At 44.4% G+C, this 21990-nt stretch overlaps 2 protein-coding genes across 9 annotated transcripts in view; both read left to right on the top strand.

The window, feature by feature from the left end:
* The window catches only part of ZUP1 (zinc finger containing ubiquitin peptidase 1), a 32583-nt gene extending 27493 nt beyond the window's left edge, over positions 1-5090 (top strand). For all 6 annotated transcript variants that reach the window (XM_056566392.1, XM_056566395.1, XM_056566391.1 and 3 more), the window contains one exon: positions 4560-5090. In XM_056566392.1, the coding sequence (XP_056422367.1) occupies positions 4560-4607 (48 nt within the window). In that variant the 3' untranslated portion in view covers positions 4608-5090. The remainder of the gene's footprint in view (positions 1-4559) is intronic.
* An 8596-nt stretch (positions 5091-13686) lies between these two features.
* The window catches only part of LOC130362241 (amine sulfotransferase-like), a 70948-nt gene continuing 62644 nt past the window's right edge, over positions 13687-21990 (top strand). The window contains exon 1 of one of the 3 annotated variants that reach the window (XM_056566401.1): positions 13687-13706. Coding sequence is in view for 1 of the 3 variants with exons in the window: in XM_056566399.1 (XP_056422374.1) it covers positions 21137-21231 (95 nt within the window). In the remaining 2 variants the exon portion in view is untranslated. Of the gene's footprint in view, positions 13707-20874; positions 21232-21486; positions 21613-21990 lie in introns of those variants that run through there. The other 2 variants (XM_056566399.1, XM_056566402.1) reach the window with 2 other exon arrangements.

The following is a 21990-nucleotide window of genomic DNA, read 5'->3' as shown; positions in this document are numbered from 1 at the left end:
TAATGCTGGACATCGCCGATCGGGCTGATGTCCGGCATTAACCCTTTAGATGCCACAATCAAATTGATTGTGGCGTCTAAAAGCGGTTAATTCCCTTGCTGGTTAGCTCAGTTGTCTGATCGGGAAAGCCGCTGTGAAACCGCGGCATCCCAATCAGCTGAGAGGACTGGGGAAGGTCTCTTACCTTCGCTCTATTGCTCCATGCCTGAGATCCAGGGAGTAGCAGTTGAGTGCTGATAGCACTGATCAATGCAATGATATGGCATAGCATTGATCAGTGTCTGCAATCAAGGTATTGCATGTTATAGTCCCCTATGGGTTAAGAAATGTGATTTAAAGGGGTTATCCACCATAAGGTGATTTTAGTACGTACCTAGCAGACAGTAATGGACATGCTTAGGAAGGATCTGCGCTTGACTTGGGGCTAAATGGCTATGTTGTGAGATTACCATAATACTGTGGCTAGATTTTTGTGAACTTGTATTTCCTGTTTGACTTTTCTTTCTTTGACTACAAATCCCACAATGCCATCTTCCTCCCTCCCACACATCAGCCACCCCACCCATTGAAACATAAATGAGCTGAATCCATTCAAATCAGTGTGGTTTTCAATCAGGATGCCTACAGCTGTTGCAGATTGATCTCTCTCCCACCAAGCGATCCCTCCACCCATTGAAGCAAACAGGCTCCCTGTCATCAGCTGACTAGTGAGTCAGGTCTCGGCCAAATTGCAAGCTGGGAAAAATCTGAGACAAGTCATTTTGTATGCTGTGAAAATCACATAAGAATGGTGAGAAAACCATAAAACACAGGTACAGACACTATATTATGAACTGCACTAACTTTACAGCCCCTGTAGCATAGTCAAAAAAATAAAATCCTGGAATACCCCTTTAACCCCTTCCCTAATAAAAGTTTGAATCATCCCCCTTTTCCCATTTAAAAAAAAAAAATGTAAACAAAAATAAACATGTGGTATCGTAGCCTGTGTAAATGTCCGAACTATAAAAATATAATGTTAATATACGTAAAAAAAAATGCCAAATTTGTGTAATACTATAGTGGAGTATGCCAAATAACAAAGATACCTCCTCCATACAACACTGTAAGGTAATGTCAACCATAGACCCTATAAGATCAAAATAATACATCAAATCAGTACATTACCTGTGAGGGGCATACTTCCAGTGACCATCAGGGGACCCCGTGCAACCTCAACAAATGTTGTTTTGTGGCTTTCCCCACTTCGTCAGGAGGTAATGTGTGCTCACCAAAGCTTGCTATTTATATATCCCTCCACCTATCGGCGCACGAGCCGATCACCGGAACCGGAATCGCGATCCTGCGGCGCCATTGGGCATCCGTCATCATGTAAACATTACAGCTTCCGCCCATATGAGGCATTTAGGGATTGCAACTTCCGCCCGGAGTATCGTCGCGTGCGCACCAGGAGGGTAAGCGTCAGCACACAGATGAATCCCGTGTGCATATAATCTTGTTAAACATAGAACATATATCTAAGTTGTTCACCGGATGGCCAGTAGATGTCGCCTTATCACTTGCTAAAGTATCATTAGAATGGATAATCTCATAATAACAATTACAAATAACACAGACTTATAAAAAATATATATGAACAAGTGGAAGACAAGAAACATAATATAACAGTTATTATATGATACAAAAAATACAATAAAATTATATTTTATAATACGAATCCCATGTATTTAAGTTGGTAGTATATATTTCTCATATAGATAAATTATAAATAACAAATAATGGATAATAATTAATGAAATACCCCATACCTATTACACAAAAAATCTAATAAATACCAAATATAAATATTTCCACTAATGATTATAAATATATATATAACTAACACCATATATGTGTGCATATGTGCAAATTCTTATACACACATGCACATTACCCCATCTATACCAACTAAAAAATATACACAACCAAAACCTAATAACACCATGATCATAAAATCAAAGAATCAAAAAATTAGATGTACAAATAAATATAACAATAAATATCTAGTAGATCCTAAAAATTGTAAATCAATGACAACTGTAATGATGTAGAAGGTAAATAAACTCATTAAGTGACCAATCAAACTTAACCCATAGTAGATGTTAAAAAAACAATATATGTAACCCCAATACGTATTACATGACTACCAACGATCCCATCACATATTGAGGAATCCGATGAAATCACATTAGGGATTCCAAACCACTACATCTATTTAATAAGTGTCAAAATACTGGCAATAATTAATACCCAATTAATACCATCCCCATATAATATTGATATATAATATCATAATCTGCCATAGCCTCCATATCTATTAACATCCATAACCCTTCAAAAACAATAATTAATATAATAGTGATACCGTCCAGAAAAAAATATATCATCCAAACTCAAACCGTGGTGCCTTAATTAGTGACCATAGACCCCTAATAATAGTGTGTGCGTGCTATTGTGTACATTAGTATGACCTGGCATACATAAACCCCCAAGTCCATAATATGTGAAATATGGTGGTCATGATGTCAGCAGATAGTTCTGTGTTCCAAAAAGAAAACCATTTCCTCTGTAGTATTCAGCAGCTAATATGTACTGGAAGGATTAAAACATTTTAATAGAAGTAATTTACAAATCTGTTTAACTTTCTGGCACCAGTTGATTAAAAAAAAAAAAAAAAGTTTTCCACGGGAGTACCCCTTTAACCATGACTAAGCATGTGTTAACCCCTTAACGACGCAGGACGTATATTTACGTCCTGCGCCGGCTCCCGCGATATGAAGCGGGATCGCGCAGCGATCCTGCATCATTACTCGTCGGTCCCGGCGCATATCTCGTCGGTCCCGCGGCTAATACCACACATCGCCGATCGCGGCAATGTGCGGTATTAACCCTTTAGAAGCGGCGGTCAAAGCTGACCGCCGCTTCTAAAGTGAAACTGAAAGTGACCCGGTGAAATCGCGGCGTCCCGAACAGCTGACCGGACACCGGGAGAGCCCTTACCTGCCTCCTCGGTGTCCGATCGACGAATGACTGCTCCGTGCCTGAGATCCAGGCAGGAGCAGTCAAGCGCCGATAATGCTGATCACAGGCGTGTTAATACACGCCAGTGATCAGCATAGGAGATCAGTGTGTGCAGTGTTATAGGTAAAAGTGTTAATAAAGGTCATTTAACCCCTTCCCTAAGAAAAGTTTGAATCACCCCCCTTTTCCCATAAAAAAAAATAAAACAGTGTAAAAAAATAAATAAATAAACATATGTGGTATCGCCGCGTGCGTAAATGTCCGAACTATAAAGATATATCATTAATTAAACCGCACGGTCAATGGCGTACGCGCAAAAAAATTCCAAAGTCCAAAAAAGCTTATTTTGGTCACTTTTTATACCATTAAAAAATGAATAAAAAGTGATCAAAAAGTCCGATCAAAACAAAAATCATACCGTTAAAAACTTCAGATCACAGCACAAAAAATGAGCCCTGTACGTGGAAAAATAAAAAAGTTATAGGGGTCAGAAGAGGACATTTTTAAACGTATAAATTTTCCTGCATGTAGTTATGATTTTTTTTTCAGAAGTACGACCCTATAAGTAGGGTATCATTTTAACCGTATGGACCTACAGAATAATAAGGTGTAATTTTTACCGAAATATGTACTGCGTAGAAACGGAAGCCCCCAAAAGTTACAAAATGGTGTTTTTTTTTCTATTTTGTCGCACAATGTTTTTTTTTTCCGTTTCGCCGTGCATTTTTGGGTAAAATTACTAATGTCACTGCAAAGTAGAATTGGCGACGCACAAAATAAGCCATAATATGGATTTTTAGGTGGAAAATTGAAAGGGTTATGATTTTTAAAAGGTAAGGAGGAAAAAACGAAAGTGCAAAAACGGAAAAACCCTGAGTCCTTAAGGGGTTAATTGCAGCTCAGTTACATTGAAGTAAATGGGGCTGAGTTGTAATATCACACACAATGGATGGACAGGTGTGGTGCTGTTGGAAAGAAACCAGACACCTTTTTCTAGAAAGTTCTATAGCACTCCAGTGCTAAACCAGCTCTCACCTGGGAATAGGCAATCTGCCTGCACAGACGGTCTGGAGTAAGACCACAGCAGCAATGCAAAACAAACAAAGGTTTCCAGCTGGTCAGATTCCTTAAAACAATAGGCTTTATTTCAAATCCTTACAAACTTTTTCCATACAAAGAGAGACATGTTAAAAACTAAAACTAGAGTTTTTAACATGTCGCTCTTTGTATGGAACACGTTTTTCCATATTTAAGACACATTTTTCTATTTCTGAAGAAGAGAAAAAAAATGACACACTGGGGAATTTATACTCCAGAAATGTTTGCACAAGCCAAATTTTTGTGGAATAATTAGTGACTTTTCTGGTTTGTTGTAGAAAAATTTGCTACATTTTATGCTAGTTTACTGGTGTCAAGCAATATTGCCATATTGTAAAGCTTTTTTTCTTGTGTTATTGTGATACTGCACATTTAATTTGTGGGTCTTCTTCTGTTTAAAGGTCCGTTTACAGATGTCAAAAGTCTTTCAAGCTGAAAGAATACCTTAAAGAAACTTCTGATGGGAGGAGGAATAACAAAAACACAAAGGCGCTCATTGGTGTAGGTTTTAAAAGAGGATTCACCACAGAAGCTCTTGCGAAGCGAGTCAGGGCACCAGACTTGGTTTTTATATTGGACCTGAGAAAGGCATACGTGAGCACAGAAACGCACTGTCTATTTTTGTACTTCTCAAATTACAAAAGTCCGCAGCAACTGTGGTGACTATAAATTCTTGTGTAAACCAGGTAGCAGTGCTCATTGAGACCTTTTTTGCTGCATCATACTTACCTTGAAGAAACTTATGCATCTTTAAAGGGGTACTCCACTGGCCAGAGTTCGGAAGTAAATGTTTCGAATGTTGTTTTCGCGCTGCCGGGGTCGGCCTTGCCCCTCCTGACATCACGGCCATGCCCCCTCAATGCAAGTCAAGGCCATGCCCCGCCGTCACGCCCCCTCCCATAGACTTGCATTGAGGGGGCGTGGCCGTAATGTCAGGATGGGCAAGGCCGACCCCTGCAGCGTGAAGACAACATTCGAAACATTTACTTCCGAATGCTGGCCAGTGGAGTACCCCTTTAAGTCCTCAAAGATAGATGTAATTTAAAGCATAATTCCAGAAGTGTGGTGCCACGCGCTCTGTATAGTTGTGTGAAGAGACTCTGCACACGCTGGGCTGTCAGGGTGCAGAGGCAACCGTACAATGAGTTTTTTTTGTGCAAACTCTCTGGGTGTTGTACAGTTAGTTACCTCTGCTACCTGACTGCTCAGTGTGAGCTGAGTCTCTCAATACAGAACTATACGAAGAGTGTGGCACCACATGTCTGGAGTTACACTTTAACCTACCATCGGATAGGACCTCAGAGTTCTGACACTGTAAATCAGCTTTTAGATTTTTTTTTATATATATTTTGTTCTGTAATTGTCTTGTATATATGTATAAGTATGAAAGGGGAGGGGGAAGCATCTGAAGAAATAAGCATTTTCTTCTATTTTCACGACAAATAAAATGTTATTAACTTATTTTGTTATTTTAAGTCTGTTCAGCCTGTTCATTTTTGGTACTGGAATGGGTGATGCTTCTACAATTTGTCATGTTAAAGGTTATGATGTCAATCAGCACCGCTGTTAGGCGTCCCGCATTAAAGTGAATGGGATCCGAGTTTCAGTTAACCACCTCCGCCGCTATGCAAGGCATGCCACAGGGCTCTGTTCACCTTTATAGCACAAAGGAATCTTCAGAGGGAAATATATATCTTTAGTCTAGCAGCTGCATTAAAGTGGTTTTATAGATTGGCACAGTTTTTATTTTGAAGCCACTCCTTAAGTAAAGGGCGATACAGTAAAACTTTATTTTGGGGAAAATAGAATAGCTGTTGTTTTTTATTTATTTATGAGAGGCTAGACTCCTCTTACTGTTTTGCTGCATTGATAAGTTTAGGCATCTTATCTTTATGAAAAAATACACATCAGAGTCTGAGTCTACGTTGCTCCGGAACCGGCCTCACGGTTCTCTTGCTGCTTCCTGGGGATGGGAACGTCACAGAGCCGTCAGCCTATCACCGGCCGCAGCAATGTCCCGCCTCGGCTGGTGATAGGCTGAGCGCACTGTCATGTAAGAAGCCGGCCGGCTCCTTACATGACAGTGCGCTCAGCCTATCACTGGCCGAGGCGGGACAGGGCTGCGGCCGGTGATATGCTGACGGCTCTGTGACGTTCCCATCCCCAGGAAGCAGCAAGAGCAGCGGAGGACAGTGAGGCCACTACCGGAGCAACGAGGGAACATAGGAAGAAGGTAAGTTAAGGTTTATTTTTTAATATTTGCAGCCCGGGCAGATGAATACAGAGTACAGTACAGCGCAGCGTCTGATAATTATTTGGCAGGGGGGGGAGAGAAGCAGCGCTCGCGGGTGACATATGATTAGTCCCCCGATGTGGGGGACAGCGCAGCGCTGGGCTGATAAACATATGTTACTTATGTCTCTTAAAATAAAGGATAGTTAATGTAACCCTATAACTACCCCCCATTTGTGAGGGTCAGGGTTTTTGTTTAAAGTCCCATGCAAGTCTATGGGAAATGTATGTTCCCACATAACTTCCGTACGGCTGGAGATATTTCAATAATACCTGGTACACATATTACTTATGTCAAATAAAAATATGATAGTTAAATTAACCCTTACCTATACCCTTATATAAAAGATGGGTTTTTGTTTGCAAGTCCCATGCAAGTATATGGGACTTCCAGTACCTTACTCCAAAAGCTCCGCTCTGCATCTCCTGGTGAATGTGTCAGTCCGGCTTGCAAGCCACACCGCATCTCACAAAGACACGCCCACTGTTTAAGCCACACCCCTTTTATTTTCTACCTTTTGTGTGCATTGGTCTGGCTTGGAAATCACGCCCAGTCCCACAAAGCCACGTCTCCTATTTTCAACTTACGTTATCTTACAAATCAGTCCCACCTGAGGACAGGATTTGAGGACGGGACAGGAGGTCGAGATATGAGGACGGGACAGGAGGTCGAGATAGGAGGAAGGGATATGAGGTCGGGACTTGAGGACAGGACATGAGAACGGGACAGGAGGTAGAGATAGGAGGACATGTTATGAGGTCGTGGTAGGAGGATGGGATATGAGGGCGGGACATGAGTTTGGGACAGGAGGATGGAATATGGGGTCAGGATATGGGGACGGGATATGAGGACGGACATGAGAACGGGACAGGAGGTCGAGATAGGAGAACAGGTTATGAGGATGGGACAGGAGGACGGGACAGGAGGACTGGACATGAGTTTTGGATAGGAGGATGGGATATGAGGTCAAGATAGGACGACGGGATATGAGGTCGAGTTAAGAGGACGGGATATGGGGCTGGGATATGACCGCAATATATGAGGATGGGATATGAAGTCAAAAGATTCCTCTTCTGTTGATTTTCCTCCCCAACAAGGATTAAGAAGGAAAAAACAGACAACGCCGGGTACTCAGCAGTATAATAGTAATGATATATATATATTCATTCCAAGGATCACATTGTCCTCTATTATGGAACATCATAAGGAAATCCTGATGACATATTAACCCTGTTTTTATTTTGGTGGATTATGATATTCTTGTGGTTCTCAAATCTAATGAATTACTTTATAGTTTGCTAATTATTTACGGTACTTATTTCCTATTCCTGGCCATCATTGAAAGAGAACATTTGTTCTCTAAAAGTAATCCCTTCAACAACATCAAGGCATATTACCATTTTGTAGATGACGTGTTGATGGTGTAGAAGGGAACAGATGAAGTATTTCTGGCTTTTGCCACTTACACTATATACAGTATATACTGTGAGTATGTTCTTTACAGCATGTTTTGGAGACCAAAACATTATTTTTTTTTTTTTTAGAAGCAATGATCACTGTTAAGCATGATTGTCACTCAAGGTTATAGTAAGGACATAATGAAGAATTTACTCTCACACGGACCATGTCAAGCAAAGACTCATACAGTCAATTCCTTAGATTGAAACATATTACTAGAAACATTGACCTATATGAGATGAAGTGAGTTAAAAATACATCTTAAGAGAAAGGCAGTACCCCACAGACTTCATTGAACTAGCATATATAAAATCTTCAGGAAAAAACTAGGAATGGTACAGGGGAAAGGAAGACACAGGAAAAAGAATAAGAAACTGTTCATATTTTTGTTTAATAATCCCAGCTTTACTCTAGAGCTCAAAGGAAAACTGACAGCAGCATCACCCGCACTAACGTTACTCAGATTAACTCAAAAAGTCCCATTAAAACAAAAAATGATACCAATAAAAACTACAGAACTTTGTGCAAAGGTATGAGCCCTCCTACAGCTCCATATATCGAAAATATAAATGTTATAGGTGTAGGAAAAAGAAAAATTTAAAGGGGTTCTCCCGTGCTTAGACATCTTATCCCCTATCCAAAGGATAGAGGATAAGATGCCTGATCGCGGGAGTCCCGCCGCTGGGGACCCCTGTGACCTTGCACACGGCACCCCGTTTGTAATCAGTCCCCGGAGCGTGTTCGCTCCGGACCTGATTACGGGCGACCACAGGGCGGGCGGCGTGTGACGTCACACCTGCGCCCCCGTGTGACGTTATGCTCTGCCCCTCAATGCATGCCAACTGGAGGGGGCGTGACAGCTATCACGCCCCCTCCCGTAGGATTGCATTGACGGGCGGAGCGCAACGTCACTCGGGGGCGCAGGCGTGACATCACACGCCACCCACCCTGTAGTCGCCCGTAATCAGACCCGGAGCGAACACGCTCCGGGGACTGATTACAAACTGGGTGCCGCGTGCAAGATCACGGGGGTCCCCAGCGGCGGGTCTCCCGCGATCGGGAATCTTATCCCCTATCCTTTGGATAGGGGATAAGATGTCTAAGCACCGGAGAACCCCTTTAAGCATACTCATTTTGTTACAAAAAGTTATCATTCTTTTTTTTTTCTTTTTTTTTAAGTAGTGGAGGGTCATAGCTTAGTGCTTTAGCAGATTCACTGAGCTGTAGCTCCCGAGCCCATGTCCGTTAATATCCTGACGATATCCTGTATTACCTTTCAGCCCGGACCCTTTCTCAAATACTGGGAATGCTGCCCAAGCAAGATTAAGGGCAGGGCAGCGCAGCCTCCAACTGGCTCCATTAGTTTGCCCACAATGTGGACCAAAATGGAGCCCTCGCCTCACACTCCTTGGCGAGGGGCCTGCCTGCTTTCTCCCCACCAAGCCCAGCTGCTTAGAGCACAGAAGAGAGAAGGTCTCTGAACCCACACTATCACCTTCTGTCAGACCACCCTTACTGGCAAGATAGAGGAAGGGAAAATTGGCATGGGCCTCCTGAGACAAGATATGTAGGCCCTGAGAGGGAGAGAGTCACCCATGCTGAAGGGAGGATTTCTACTATGGAGGACAAGCTGGCTCCTGTACCTGCCTCTATTTCTGATTTAAGTGCTTTGGAGCGCTGCAAGCAAAAGGCTAATGACATGGAAAATAGGCTGAGACGGAACAATATACGCATTATTGGCATGCCCGAGAGATCTGAGGGAACGCAACCCCGGGGGGGGGGGGGGGGCATTTGTGCAGCAGTGGCTCAAGGACATCTTCCCTGATGCAACACATTCTATTGCTTTCACTGTGGAATGGGCGTACCGAGTTCCTGCAAATCGCCTCCTTCCCGGGGCCCCACCGCAACCTCTACTAGCATGTATATTCAAAACATTATTCTTCGGCTGTCGCGGAGAGATCCTGATCTTACCTACAATAATGCTAAAGTCTCTCTCTTCCCCGATTTCTCTGCTGATTTACAACGTCGCAGAGCTAGGTTTGTGGAAGGTAAAGGGAAGCTGCAAGACCTTGGAATTGCCTACTCCATAGCCTACCCGGCCAGGCTACAAGTGGTCAAAAGGTACCGTGCTATCTTCTTCACAGAGCTTGGAGAGGCTCCTGACTGGGTGCGGCACTAGTGTGGATCCCCACGCTACTGATCGTCTTTGTGAGTGCTGTGTAGACCTGGACGCTTGATTCTATGTTGCAGCTGAGTATCATTTTATTTCCACTCCCTTGGGTATTACTTTAGGTTTTGGGCCCCTGGTGGGGTTTCCCCCGCCCCCCTTATTTTCTTTTTTCTCTCCCTGGGGTCTGCTTCAACGGAACTGTACATCCCTGTGGTCCGTTGGTGACATCTCCTTGCCTCATGCAGACTGGAAGTTTTTAGTGAGCTGTTACTTTAACCCCTTAAGGGCCAAGCGTTTTATCAGTTTTTGCACTTTCGTTTTTTCCTCCTTACATTTTAAAAATCATTTAAAATTATTTCAATTTTGCACCTAAAAATCCATATGATGGCTTTTTTTTTTGCGTCCCAAATTCTACTTTGTAATGACATCAGTCATTTTACCCAAAAATCTACGGCGAAACGGGGAAAAAAAAGTCATTGTGCAACAAAATTGAAGAAAAAACTCAATTTTGTAACTTTTGGGGGATTCCGTTTCTACGCAGTACATTTTTCGGTAAAAATTATACCTTAACTTTATTCTGTAGGTCCGTACGATTAAAATGATACCCTACTTATATAGGTTTGATTTTGTCGTACTTCTGGAAAAAATCATAACCACATGCAAGAAAATTAATACGTTTAAAATTGTCATCTTCTGACCCCTATAACTTTTTAATTTTTCCACAAAAGGGGCAATATGAGGGCTAATTTTTTGTGCTGTGATCTGAAGTTTTTATCGGTACCATATTTGTTTTGTTCAGACTTTTTGATCGCTTTTTTTTTTTTTTTTTACGGGATAAAAAGTGAACAAAAATATGCTAATTTGGACTTTGGCATTTTTTGCAGGTACGCCATTGACGGTGCGGTTTAATTATCAATATATAATTTTATGGTTCAGACATTTACGCATGCGCCTATACCACATTTTAAATGGGAAAAGCTGGGCGATAATGATTTTTAATATGGAAGGGGTTAAATCACATTTATTAACTTTTATTTATTTTTTTTACTTTTTTTTATGCAGTGTTATAGCCCCCTCTAAAGGCTATAATTCTGCATACACTGATTGCGGATTTCAGGCTTGGAGCAATCAAACGCTGATCGGACAGCTGAGAAGAAGGTAAGACACCTCCCGCTGTCCGGGACGCCGCGATTTCACCATGGAGGTTCCGAACAGCTCCGCTGAGCTAACCGGCAGTGTTTTCACCCATTTTAGATGCCGCAATCAACTTTGATCGTGGCGTCTAAAGGGTTAATACCGGACATGATGGTGCCTTACTACTGACTTGCACCTCCATGTGGACTGTTATGTTTTGGTTACGTGTTTTTTTTTTTTCTTAATGCCTACTTGCATTTGGGTAATTTCTATCTGCTCTGTTGACTGATACACTCTGCTGGATACTACCCTCTGAGACTGTCTCCCCACATCTAGATGCTATTGTCTTTCCTCCTTTTCTTAATGTATATATTTTTGTCATGATGGCAATACGTTTTTTGTCCTCAAATATTAGGGGGATGGGGACTGCCAAAAAGAGAGTGTTTGGTCTTTTTTAATGTACGCAGATTTAACCCACATATAGTAAGTCTCCAAGAGATGCATATGGTACCAGATAATTTGGGGGAGTTTAGGAAACGTGGATCCAGTGGGCCAGCCATTCTTGTCATTGTACATACTCGAGAGGGGTAGTACCCTACTTTTCCATAGGTCAGTAAGGTGAGAGATGGACCCTCTTGATCATTATGTGTTTGTGCAGGCTTTTATTAATAACATACCTTTTTGTCCGATTAGGAATCTTTAATTTCCCATCCCGCTACATTGGAGGTGTTAGATTTGGCGGTTACTTGCAGGGCAGGGTTTCCTCATGCAAGAGTTATCTGCCTAGGGGACTGCAATTTGGTCCGAGATGCATTGCTGGACCGCTTTCATGTGACCTTTCACCTTCTCGGTCTCCACCATCCTCTCCCACCGCATTGGCTTCTTTACTGTCTGAAGTTGGCCAGCTTAATATTTTCATGGGTAAGTTCCCCCGCCATTCTGTTATTTCATTGGTAGCAATACAGTTTCTCGTGTTGAGAATGTTGTAATTATTTGTTTTATGCTTTGGTGATCACTGTTTCTTTTAGGACTCGTGCAATCTCTGACCATTCCACCTTGATGGTGGAGATCTCGCTGTCCCAGGAGACAGATGTTTGGAGGTGATAGAATTCCTGACCAACTCCAAACATTTCTCCAAGTGAATCAGCCAGTGGGCAGTGCAACCCTTTGGGGAAAATTCTTAAAGCGTACCTGCGAGGTTGTCTGGAGTCAAAAGGAGTCATCCATCAAGGAAATGGAGCTCTCTCGATTGGTCAGTATCTTATGAGGAATGTAATTCATAATGTAAGTCTATAGGGGAATCTAGGTCTCATAGACACTAAGAAGGTAAAAAAAACATGCAGCATGAGGGGCGTGGCTTGGCCGCTGCACGGAATGGCCGTGTGAAGCAATCGCTCCTGCTCTAACCATGGGATAGGAAGGCGATTTAATCTGCCAGCAACACAGAACTTTCTCAGAAAGCTCAGCGACAGACCATGGCGACCTCCGGCAGGAAGAGAAACCACAAACTTTGCGGTTCTCAGCAACTTACCTACTTCTTTCGGTCCGGAGACCCGACCAAGCGCTGCCTCCAAGATGGCGCCTCTGAGCGTGGACCGCAAACTCCTCCCTGAACAGGTGCCTGGCCTGCAACTGATTCGCTATGTGCAGCATCTCACTAAGCAACTGCTGACTAACTTGGTGGACTATGAATACAGCATAGACCGGGCACACAGGGTCCCCAAGCCTCTGGCCCTTCCTGACGAGGTGCCCAGTGATGTGCTGGCACATTTCATCTTTTTTCGCACCAAGGACCAGCTACTACAGTACTCCCGCAAACATCCCATGCTTCCGGACTCATATGAAGCTGTCAAGTTGTATGCAGACCTATCGGCAGCTACCCTGCAAGCAAGAAGATCATTTGGACCTCTTACAGAGACTGTCCGCAATTTGGGGGTCCCTTACCGATTGGGGTTCCCCGCTAAAGTGCTTATCAACTACCAGGGGAAAGTGCACGCACTTGCGGCTCATGGACTCACCACTCTACAAGAATGGGGAATGATAGCTTCAACTGAGGATGTTCTAGGTCCCCGGGATCGTTCCCCACGCTATAATAATCCAGACTGAGATGGCACTGGCTTTGTGGATTTCACAACCTTTACCAATATCTCTAGAGCATCCATCTTTGGTTGCTTCAACCCTGAACCTATCCCCCACCTCTACCTACTCCCCCCTCCCATGTTTGTCTTCTTTTCTATTTGTTGATCATACTGCTTAGTTCCACAACTTCTACCTTCTGTGTCTCTCACTGTCTTCTACTGGGAGCACCTTCATGCTGGTGGTCATTTCAGTTTGTGACATCCCCATCTCGGGCTCTTTGAGTCCAGTCGGGTTTTTAATCTACTTACTCTAGTTCTATTTCAGGAGCTGTCATTTAGCTGCTTGGAGCGTTCTGTGAAATCCTTGTCTGTGTCTCTTGGAGTCAAGTCAAGTTTTTAATCTGCCCTGCTACCGGTAAGCACTGTCTCTCCGTGTTATTGTGACAGCCTCATCTGTATCACTTGGTGGTCACTCGAGTTTTAACTAGCCCCGATAACCTGCACCTTATTCACGGCAATGGGTATTGTGGTCCTCTCTTTAAACGTTAATGGCCTGAATAGCCCACAAAAACAACATTTCCTCTGGAGGGAGGTGGAGACCCATGTTTCAGCTGATAGCCCGCCTCCTCTCTCTCACAGGAAATTCCCACAGATAATACACTCCACTTTCCATAAGAAGAAGAGAGGGGTCCTGATTGCATTTCGAGATGACTTGGCAGTCCATATTTCACAACAACTTATTGATCCCCACAGCCGCTATAATATCTTAGTGGTCATAATTGATAATGTCCCATTTACTTTAGTGAACCTATATGCTCCCAACAGTGGGCAGGGTCGCTTCCTGAAAAGGATTTTTAAATTGCTGCACAGTGTTCGCACAGGAGAGCTTATTATCTGTGGGGACTTTAACTCTGTCCCCGACCAAATTATAGACCTCTCGGGCCCTCCCAGACGTAGATCCTGTGATCTTAGGGGCCTTTTGGCCCAATATGATCTCTTTGATGCGTGGAGAGTCTGCCACGCCTCGGAGCAAGACTTCACCTATTTCTCCCCATGATTTTGCACCTATTCCAGAATTGATCTCATACTGGTGTCTAGGGGAATGTTAGAGAAGCTATAAACCACTGGGATAGGTGATTTGACTTGGTCAGAACACGCACCGACATCACTTACTTTGACAGACGACCACCTTAAACATAGCGACTTTGTATGGAGGGCTAATAAGCATATTTTAGTGCATACTGAACACACCCAGGCCTTAGAAAGTCACCTTACCGAATACTTTACCCTGAACTTGAATCAGGAAGTTTCGAACACCTCCTTGTGGCTGGCCCACAAGGCAGTGATCGGGGGGAATTTATCAGACTAGGGTCTTTTCTTAAAAAGCAGCGCCATTGAAATATCCAGGAGGCCACTGACCAGGTTGCAATGCTAGAATCTTTACATAAAACTATCCCGACACCTGACAATTATGCCAAACTCCTTCAAGCTCATACTCTGCTGAGGCAGCTCCTACTTTACCAGTTTGAATCGGCCCAGCAGAAATCTAAATTGCATTTCAACACGCAAGACAACAAATTCACAGCATTATTTGCTAAAAAGCTTAAACCTCCTAGAATGAAATGTAGAATAGGTAAACTACTACATCCTTTATCTCAGGAGACCTTGTTTGCACCCAGAGCTATCGCAAATGCTTTTCAAACGTATTATTGTAGCCTTTACAATCTCCAGAGTGACCCCAGACGACTCAGACAGCTATCGACTCTTTCCTCAGCTTGCTACATTTACCCCGACTCACTGATGCTGCTCTTGACTCCCTTAATTCCCCTATCTCTATCGCTGAAAATGATAGAGCTATACAATCCCTGCCCTCTCCTAAAATCCCCAGGCCCTGATGGCTTGCCGAATGAATACTACAAACTAGGGATCGACCGATTATGGGTTTGGCCGATGTTATCGGCCGATAATCACGATTCTGGGCATTATCAGTATCAGCAATTACCTTGCGAATAAGCCGATAATGCCCTGCCCCAGATCCCCCCCCCGCCCCCACCGCGACCGCCCCCCCGACCCACCGCATCGCACCCCCCACCGCACCGCCCCGGCCCCATTGCCTCCCCATCCCCAGTTTTATAATTACCTGTTCCCGGGGCCCACGCTACTTCTGGCTCCTGCTGCGTCCTGCGTTGCGCTGTGCGCAATGACGAGTGACGTGACGTGTGCGACGTGACAGCTCAGGAGGATGCCATCGGAGCCAGATGTAGAGTGGACCCCGGGAACAGGTAATTATAAAACCGGGGATGGGGGAGGCAATGGGGCCGGGGCGGTGCGGTGGTAGGGGGCGCGGAGCGGCGCGGCGGTGGGGGGAGCGGTGGCGGGGATAAGATTCAGGACCCCCGGACAGGCAGGGGGAGAGTAGCGGGTAGCAGCGGCGGTCTATGACACAGAAAAAGCCACTGCAGTGCATTGATTTAAAGCGCCCGCTTTAAATCAATGATCTGCAGCGGTGTCGCGGGGGGATAAATAGCCGATAACTTATACTGGAATATCGGTATAAGTTATCGGCTATGGGCCCTAACCTCCACCGATTATCGGTACCGGCCCTAAAAAAACGATATAAGTTGATCCCTACTACAAATGATACAAGTCACTCCTGCTTCCTTATCTATACGCTGTCTTTACGGACGCCATGACATCGGGCTCCATCAGTCAGGAAATGCTGACGGTATTGATCACTACCATTCCCAAGCCGGAAAAATCCCCAGATCAAGCGATGAACTATAGACCTATTTCTTTATTGAATAGGGATGTGAAATTATACACAAAAATTTTATCGAACAGGTTTCTCCCTATTTTCCCGTATCTCATAGCCTCGGATCAAGTGGGGTTCACACCAGGTCGCCAAGCCCCCGATAATACCCGACGCGTGCTGTCTCTCCAGCATTGTGAATGATACGCCACACCCGCAGCCTTTCTAACCTTGGATGCTGAGAAGGCGTTCGACAGGGTGAACTGGCAGTATGCTTTCTCGGCCTTAAAGGGGTTGTGCGCTGCCCTGCCTTTCGGAGCTCCACTCGCAGCGTCGGGAAGTTCATTACTCCGAACGCTGTGTGCGGGCTTCCGTGTTTGCAGCCGCCCCCTCGTGACGTCACACCCGCCCCCTCAACGAAAGTCTATGGGAAGGGAGCGCGACTGCTGTCACGCCCCCTTCCCATAGACTTTGGTTGAGGGGGCGGGAGTGAAGTCACGAGGGGCTGGGCATGACATCACGAGGGGGCGGCCGTGAACACGGACGCCCGCACACAGTGTTCGGAGTAATGAACTTCCGGACGCTGCGAGCGGAGCTCCCAAAGGCAGGGCAGCGCACAACCCCTTTAAGAGTGTTTGGATTCTCGGGCCCAAAACTGGAAGCCATTAGTGCTCTTTACTCCAATCCGGCAGCTATGGTTTTTACCAACTGCGCCCTGTCTGGTCGGTTCACCCTGTCGAACGGCACATGGCACCCATTTTATTCATACTCACTATTGAACCCTTGGCCTGTGCCATCAGAGCGAATGAGACTATCCATGGCATCATGGTCGGGCAAACAGAGCATAAACTTGCTTTATTTGCTGACAACATTATTCTTACCTTGACGGTCCTAACTTCTTCTTTGCCGACACTGTTCTCACTCCTGCAGACCTTCAGCGACCTTTCTTTTTATAAACTCAATGCTTCCAAATCACAAATTCTCCCATTACATGTACCTGGGACTCTTCTGACCTCCCTGAAACGACAACACCCACTGGACTGGCAATCAAGCTCTGTGACTTATTTAGGAATTCAGTTGACATACCCCTCCTCTCGTACATTCCATGCTAACTTTCCTCCTTTACTTAACTCCTTCTCCGCTTCCCTGACTGACTTTTCCAAATGCCTACCGACTTGGCTGGGTCGTCTGGCAGCTTTCAAAATGCTCTTCTTACCGAAGCTCCTTTATCTCTTCAGGACCCTTCCCATTCTCATCCCCGGATCCTTCTTTGCCTCTCTAAACAAGATTGTTTACGGTTTTGTATGGGTGGGCCGGAGACCTAGAGTAGGCAGGAAAATTATGACTACCCACCCTGACACAGGCAGCCTAGGCATGCCCCACATTGAGGACTGCTACCGAACGTGTGTCCTGGACCAACTCCAACACTGGTGGTCTAATAGTAGAGACAAAAGGTGGATAGATATTGAGACATCCGCTTCCCTCCCGATCTCCCTCAATTCCCGTCTACTCATACTAGCTTGCAACGGCTCCTACCTTCCCTCAGTCAGTATATCTGATAAATTATGGCTTCAGTTTCTGAACCAACGCTTTCCAAAAAGGAAGGTTCCCCTTAGAGATATTCCCATGGACTTCCTCACACACTACATCCCAGATTTTAATCCCCATCTCTGGACTCTAAAGGGGATACAGACCCTGGGTGACCTAGTTGATGAAAGGGACTCTATTCATGTTCCGTACTTTAGAGAAAAATTTGGACTACCACATTCGGATTTTAACAAAGGACTCCAAATTAGAAGCTTACTGACTCATGAGTTTACTAATAGCATTCTTCTCCCTCCTCATATTTTAGCACACTTCCAGAGTTCTGCAGGTAATAAAAGGGGCATTACACAATTTTATAGTATGATGGGAGATTGTTTAGAGTTAGCTAAATTGTCATACATGGTGAAATGGGAGGCAGACTTGGGGGACACATTCTCTGACGAGCAATGGCACCTAGCTTTGAGACACTCCCGCACTATGTTGAGATCCACCAACCACAGAGAGGCAGTTCTTAAGACAATCTATCGGTGGTATTTAACCCCCATCGAGACTCCATCTTATGAACCCGGAATGCTCGGATTTATGTTGGAGGAATTGTGACCAACGTGTCCACCAGATCTTACACAAACTCATAGGTAATGATTTCACACTTCACCCAAGCTTGGCTCTGTTATTTTTGAACTTAGATTGTCTGCCTCACAATGGCCGCTCCCCTGTGGCCCATATCTTGATGTCGACCAAGCTCCTGATAACCAGAAGGTGGCGCTCTTCAGATGTTCCTAGCTTATTGGAATTAATAAACATGGTTAACCTAACATGCAGCTATGAAAAATCCTATGCCCTAACACACTCCCACTTTGCACGTTTCAACAAGAGTTGGCACAGTTGGCTCTCCAGCCCTCACTGTCCTTCGGTGTAGCCGGCTTGACTCTTAGTCTAGCCTCAGTATCCGCTAACCCCTAGTCTAGCCGCAGTATCCACTAACTAGTACGAGTTTACTCACTGTAATCTGTCATCTTTCCTGACCTAGTTTTCTCCTTTCCTTTCTGATTGTCTCTTTCTCTACTACCTGTTTCCCGCACCCTCCCGCCCCTCCTATCATGAACCCCTTAACATTTTGGTGCCAATGTCAAGGTTAGCGCGCTGAAGAAAATTAGGCTGTTAGCTAATGATTTATGAAATGTTAAACATGAACAGAGGACTTGCCAAGCAACAGTAAGCCAGTTAAAGCGCACCTGTCAGATACCACAAATTTTTTTTACTTAGTACTGAATCCTGACCATCAACATCTAATTATTTTCCTCTATCACCTATATTTATTATAAAAATACCTCTTTTCATTAGCTCACAGTGTTAGAAATCCTTTCGGGTAAAGGGGGCATGTCGCTCCCTTGTGTTGGTGGGAGGTGATTGGTGTGCCCTGTCCATGAGTTATCTCTTGTCCATGACTCAGGGATAAGCATGATGCTGCTGCATGACTGGTTGAATTTCCCAGTAGGTATGGGGACCCCTAGTGGTGGGATTTTCAGGAGCCATTTTCTTAATTAAATCTAAAAAATAAAAAATAAAATAACAACCATATTGCAGAAGGTCTTTCATTTTAATCAGTAACAACATATAAAAAGTTTTTGGATCTGACAGTGCCCATTTTAAAAAGGATGCTGCCATTTTTGTCATGCCTCCTTTTTTGATGGGCACACCCCTTTTCCCCATGACCACGTCACTTATCAGGTTTTCTGAGTAAAATGCAGAGTTGGTCACAATGTGGTGTCCCAGCACCAAAGGCTCTTAGTCTAGCCGCAGTATCTGCTAACCCGTAGTCTAGCCTCAGTAACCACTAACTAGTACGAGTTTACTCACTGTAATCTTTCCTGACCTAGTTTTCTCCTTTCCTTTCTGATTGTCTCTTTCTCTACTACCTGTTTCCCTCCCCCTCCCCCCCCCCTTCCTATCATGAACCCCTAGCCCCTCATGAAGGTTATTTGGAGGAGCTCGGCTTCTCTTCAATTGTCAATTGTATTGTGTTCATCCACATAGTTGTTGATGGTTTTTCCGCTGTCTCTTTCTGCAGCGCACCTGTTATGCAGTTGTATCCCTTATTATTTGTAAAACAATAAAATTATTTGAATAAAAAAAACACATGCAGCATCTCCCTACATGTCCTTGTGAGTGATCAGTCCTCTTGAGTGATGTCCCTAGGATATGTCAGAATTTAGCTTTTTATTGACAGATAACTTAAGACTGTTATTTTGGTGCCAATGTCAAGGCTAGCGTGCTGAAGAAAAATAGGCTGTTAGCTAATGATTTATGAAATGTTAAACATGAACAGAGGACTTGCCAAGCAACAGTAAGCCAGTTAAAGGGCACCTGTCAGATACCACAACATTTTTTTACTTAGTACTGAATCCTGACCATCAACATCTAATTATTTTCCTCTATCACCTATATTTATTATAAAAATAACTCTTTTCATTAGCTCACGGTGTTAGAAATCCTTTGGGGTAAAGGGGACATGTCGCTCCCTTGTGTTGGTGGGAGGTGATTGGTGTGCCTTGTCCATGAGTTATCTCTTGTCCATGACTCAGGGATAAGCATGATGCTGCTGCAGGACTGGTTGAATTTCCCAGTAGGTATGGGGACCCCTAGTGGTGGGATTTTCAGGAGCCATTTTCTTAATTAAATCAAAAAAAAAAAAAAAAAACTACCATATTGCAGAAGGTCTTTCATTTTGATCAGTAACAACAAAAGTTTTTGGATCTGACAGTGCCCATATATATAATGTGATATACTAGGAGTACTCCGAAGCGCTGGTACTTAAAAAAACAGTTTACCTCATCTGATAGCTCTTTGAAAGACCTTTATAACGATACCTCATTTGTCCAAATCGGTCCAGCCATTCTCCAGTAATTGCGGCCTGAAGCAGTAAGCAGCCATGTCATAGAGACTACATTTACCATAACTCCTTGCACCCTGCTTCCTGTAAGCTGCTGCCCTCCCCCCTAGGAAATTATAATAAAGTGACGCCCACAGCTCCTTCCTTTGTGGTTCTCCCCTGACCAATAGGAGAGCAATGTTGTCTATAATTATTGTAACACTACAACTCCCAGCATGCCCAGAAAGCTATTTGCTGTCAGGTCATGCTGGGAGTTGCAGCGGTGCCTCCAGCTGTTGCAAGACTACTACTCCAAGCATGCTCAGACAGCTGAAGGCTGTCTGGGCATGCTGGGTGTTGTAGTTTGGCAACAGCTGGAGGCACATTGGCTGGGAAACACTGCTCTAACTGCTCTGCATTTACTAAATGGCTTCAAGAATATCCCTGTTAGTTACGGCAGCGTTACTAGCAGGGATATAATTGGCCTGCTAAAGTCACATGTCCGGTCCCAGCTCTGTGGTGAGTGCGCAGGCGCGGACAGAAGACTGTGATTGGCCAGGGGTGTTTTTACTCAGAAAAGGGGGAGTAGCCGACTTCGACCAGGGAGGCCGGAAGAGCCCGCGAAGACTCATGGGAGCGATGAGTCACCGGGAGAAGATGGCGCCGGATCGAGGAGAAGATGCGGTCGAGCGTCATCAGAAGAGGGAAAGGCTTACAGGTTCCGGTCGGAGGAAAAAATGCGGAGAACGACGGTAAAAGGACCATATGGAAAACGTAAGTATATTGCAATGTTATATAACTTTGTTTAATACTTATTTTGCCCCCTAAAGGTTTAGCTTCGGAGTACTCCTTTAATTTATGCACTGTACCTTTAAGGGATTGTGGCAGAGTGACTGGTGACCCTGATGCCCTAATGGGGGACCCCCAAACCTACCCCATGTAGTGTAGGGGTGGAGGAGAGTTCAGTTGTTGAGGAGCTGCAGTTCAGTTGGAGTTAGAGAGTTCTAGTCGGTGGTGGAGTGAGGGAGAGTGTGTTTCTTCTAGAAAGCTGAGGTACAGTGAAGAGAAGCCTAGAGAGAAGGAAACTACAAAATTCCACAGCCACAACAATCTCAGGAAAAACCCCGATGCACAGGTGAATGTCAAAGCCTGGCGGTAAGCAAAGCTCTCATAGAAAATCTCTTCGTCAGTCAGTCAATCAATCAAGTTAAGTCTTTTAAGCTACAGCACATACAACTCCCAGCAAGGTGAGAGGCTCCCCGGATTCCACTCTGCCCATCCCTCTGCACAAAAGACTGTACTGTTTAAGATCTTCTACTTCCAGGAACAGTAAAGATTGTTTGCAGTTCTGGTCCCCGCCGTGCGCGGGGCGGGGATCGAAGCGGGATGCCTGCTGAAATCATTCAGCAGGCATCCCGTGCAAATGCCCAGGGGGGTCATCAGACCCCCTCATGTCGGCGATCGCGGCAAATCGCAAGTGAATTCACACTTAATTCACACAATGTAAGGGGGATCGCGGATGTCTAAGACACC

This window comes from Hyla sarda, chromosome 3, assembly GCF_029499605.1.
Source record: "Hyla sarda isolate aHylSar1 chromosome 3, aHylSar1.hap1, whole genome shotgun sequence".
NCBI classification, from domain to species: domain Eukaryota; kingdom Metazoa; phylum Chordata; class Amphibia; order Anura; family Hylidae; genus Hyla; species Hyla sarda.
This window is presented reverse-complemented; position numbering and strand designations above follow the sequence as displayed.